Here is a 3990-nt window from a genome sequence, read left to right on the forward strand (position 1 = left end):
CTAATTGTGATTCTTGTTTTCTTTGATCTTACTATTCTAGCAAAGATTTGATGAACTATGATGTATTCAATACCCTTGTAGAAATAAAGAAGCAAAGAAGTGTGTTTTCATGGCCAGAAATGTAATGCAAATTACGGATTTACGGGTCGGCGAGGGCGATGGCCGAGCAGGCCCCGCAAAGCGGACCCATAAAAAAGATATTCTGACTTATGGGCCTGCTAGAGATGCTGTTAGGCAGGCCGGCAGATCAGCCTGGCTCGCTCGCTGACCATGTGGTCCCACATGGCAGCCCAACCAACCAATCACCCAGCCGGCCGGCCAGGAGGATAAACACCGTCAGTCTCCTTTCGTTTCGCTGCGGACTTCACACATCGACAAGTCCGGCAGAGGCGCGCGACCGGATCGGATCCTCTGCGCCGCTCACGTCACCTGCTCCGGCGCGGCTCACGTCTCGAGTGCACACGTGTCCTCTCTGCGAAGCCGTGTGTCTCTGCAGCCCGTCGCCCGTCGTCTTTCCTGGAGCGGCCGTCTCACCCGATCCTCACGCTAACCTTCTCCCGCCTCGCTCGGTGCACCGGCTCCTCGGTCCACGGGTCGCTGGCACGTGGGCCCGCGCTGCCTACTGTAAAAATGTTTCACCAGCTTTCCCTCCTGAACGTCTCAAAGCAAGCATCAGCAGCAGCATCGAGAAGAAGAACGGCTGCTGCAGCTCGAGGGAGCGAGGCTGCGAGGGGCGACGGCCGTTTCTCCAGAGAGGAAGAGCTCGAGCTCGAGCTCGACCTCCTGTCCCTTCCGGCAGTAGGTACGTATGCTGCGCGCCTCCGAGCTAGGGATTTTGAGGATTGTGCTCTGGGAGCTGCGAGTTCCGCTTGCTCGATTTCTTGGCCACCTGCCCTGCGAGCTCACTGTAGGCCGAATAGGAGGAATCCATGGGGTGCAGAGAAGAGGAGCTAGCTAGATGATATCCCCGTGCTCCGTAGAGCCACCGCGTCTTGCGCTTGCCGTCGCAACCAGTCAATTCTTCTGGTTCTTGCTTTGCTTGCCTGCTTCTGATTAGCAGTTTGCTAGGTCAGCGCTTGAGGATTTTTTTCCCCATTCTCTCTGCCTGACCTGCCTCCAATTTTCTCAGTTCTCTGCCCGGGGAACGGCTTGTTCCTGTGATTCTGGTAACCCTTGGCCGCACCTGTGAATCTGGGGCTTTGCTCGTCTGCATTTCTGTAGCCAGAATTCTAGCTGTGTGGTACAGTGTAGGGAGAACAGAGCCCTGGCAGCAGAGCACTGAAGTTGAGGGTCAGTCAGTAGAGCAAATGGTGCTCTCTGCAAAAAGTTGTTACTTATGGTCACACTGAGCAAATCCACATGTTTTTATCACAGGGGGAAAGCAGAAAATGGACGCGGCAGGTACCTCCAAGAGAGGTCGTCGTCCTCCTACCAAGGTGGGTTCTAGGATTCTTTGTTCTTTCTAATGGCTAATACTGAGTTGGACACGATTAGTATTTTACTGATAGGTGTTTTCTTGTTGTTAAATTTATTAAATAGCCACAGAAGCTTAAGTTCAAGCCGAAAGTGCCGTCGCGCAAGCCAAAGAAACCACCTGCACAAAAGTACGCTTCTCTTCTCCTTGATTTGAGCTGCTACTGCTAGTAATAATATCTCTCAAATTTTGTTCACCTGGCATGTTACAGTTTACTACTACATTACCAAGCACATTCTCTGCTCTTTCAGGCCACAACTGGAAGAGACAAAACCAATTGATGAAGAGTTAATGAAGACACTGAGGGTGAGTGATTAGGCTAGTCATAGTGGGAGTAACTTAGCTAGTAACATAGCACACTTTGAGAAAATTCTGCTTATGTGGCAAATAATTAATGAGAGGTGGTAACATAATATGTTACTGTAACATAGCGCTTTCCAAGACAAGATGAATCTATGAGCTAATAAATGAAGTCATCTATGATACTACTATTATGTTACTTTGTATTATGAAGGTAGTAACTTAGACTAGTGGCATATGCATGACACTAGTCTAAGTTATTCCCCACTATGACCAGCCTTAGTCATATATTATGTATTGGGATTGGGGTTGGATAGTACTACTACATAGTGGTTGTTTACTCAGGACACAATTGTTCCTTTCTGTCTGGGGCTGACTGTCTGTTTCGGTTTTTTTTCCTTTTTATCAGACGGGACGAGGAGATGCAAAAACTTTGCGAGTTATAAAAGGTTGGTCAATCAAATCAGCGAAGTACACATAAATGAGCTTTCAATCAGCAATCTTTCTTAAACATGGCAAAGCCTTGCTGTAATGCTATTTGTATTCGCTTTGCAGATGAGCAATCGGCACAGAATTCCGACTCGAAGACGCTTTCTTCTGCAGCTGGAGTTAGCTTCCAAGCGGCGCAGTCAGGAAAGCACAAGCAACCAAAAAATTCTCAGGTTTCAACCTTACTCTGTTAGAAAATAGTATACTGTTCCCTTGTCATGAGAGGCACATGACTTAAGTTTGTTCTTGGGTCTGTGTACTTGCCTTGGCAAAAGAAGGCACTTCAAATCCCTAGGGCCTTCCCTGCCAATCCAGGTGAATTTGAGACTTCGGTTCATTCGTTCCAAACGTTTGGCCAAAACATTCCACTAGGAATAATCATGGGAATGTTCATTTGTTGACAGAAAGGTTCTACGGTGATGAAGATGACGAGGACGAAGATGATGATAATGTTGTTCGAGAAGATGACAATGATGTTGAGTTACCGGAGTCTCTCCCAAGCTCAACCGAATGTGAATCTTCCATCCATCCAGCGAAAGAGCTCAATCTGCTCGTAGGCTTCTCTGAACCCTACACCAATTACCTTGATACTGTCAGGCACTTATATAACTCGTTCACAAATTTGGGACGACAGGAACACGAAGACAAGACAAGGATGTTCTTGTTCCAGTTGCCGAAATCTCTTCCTCTGCTCAGAACACCATCCACTGTAGTTCATAGGAATGGAAGGGCCATTGTCAAGGAGGTGAAAGAAGGGTACAACCTGAATGATCTGCCAGGGGGGTACATGGGCAAGATGCTGGTGTACAAGAGCGGCAAGGTCAAGATGAAGCTGGGAGATGCCGTGTTCGATGTTAGTTCATGCCTTCGGTGATATGTTCTCTTGAAGATCTAGCACGATATCAGTATGTGTGGTGTTTACTGTTTAGGTTCTTCCGTTGCAGGTGAGCCCAGGCACGGAATGCGGGATGCAGCAGCACGCAGTAGCGGTGAACACTAGAAGGAAACATTGCTGCCAGCTTGGGGAGATCGAGAGGCAGCATGTCGTGGTGACCCCGGATGTCAACTCCCTGCTGAATGACAATAGGGACTAGCTGCAACCCGCGAACCGATCAATTCTAATAGCTTGGCAAATATGGTGTGCATATATGCTAGAATAACTTATGCGTTTTAACTGCATTATGATAAATGTAAATTTGTAGCTGTAGCCTGTAGCTGTTGGTAGCACTCGTGTCACAGCAGTAGTCTAGAAATGCTGCTTGCAGCTGATGAGTGCTGTATCTTGAGTACCCTTGTATCTTACTAGCAGGCAGAAGGCGCAGCGGCACGCTGCGCCCGTGTTTAAACACGTTGTTGTTTGAGTTATATCGAGGTTTTTCTTAATACCAATGAATTCTATTAATGCTAGAGGAAAACGATAGCTCCAATAATTTCTTTGTTCTCAGCACCTCCTATTTAGAGGAATCAGCTACTTCAACGACCTTTGATGTTGTCGGATGGTCATCACATTTTATCGTTGATCTTTTTTATTTATTGAATATGGTTACATAGCAAAAACGAAATAGTTACCATATGGTGGTACAAACAATACTGGTAGTTGGCGAAGCTAGCATTGGTAATAACAGCATTGGTATGGCCGTACTGGTTAGGACGGTAGGCTCCTGTCTTGTTTTAGATCATTTGGGTTCGTTGTCGTGAATAGCAAGCACATGGACGCGGATGAATCC

The 3990-nt window shown here is 47.1% G+C and overlaps 1 protein-coding gene across 1 annotated transcript; it reads left to right on the plus strand.

Annotated features, from left to right (window-relative positions):
* The first annotated feature begins 429 nt into the window (after positions 1-429).
* LOC125545556 (nucleolin-like) lies at positions 430-3652 on the plus strand. Its single transcript, XM_048709555.1, has 10 exons — positions 430-802; positions 1375-1436; positions 1540-1604; positions 1726-1780; positions 2184-2223; positions 2330-2436; positions 2539-2578; positions 2668-2816; positions 2898-3116; positions 3208-3652. Exons 1-10 carry the CDS (start codon positions 631-633, stop codon positions 3355-3357), a joined length of 1059 nt encoding a protein of 352 aa, XP_048565512.1. The 5' UTR covers positions 430-630; the 3' UTR covers positions 3358-3652.
* Positions 3653-3990: the final 338 nt, after the last annotated feature.

Source organism: Triticum urartu, chromosome 3 (assembly GCF_003073215.2).
Source record: "Triticum urartu cultivar G1812 chromosome 3, Tu2.1, whole genome shotgun sequence".
NCBI lineage: Eukaryota > Viridiplantae > Streptophyta > Magnoliopsida > Poales > Poaceae > Triticum > Triticum urartu.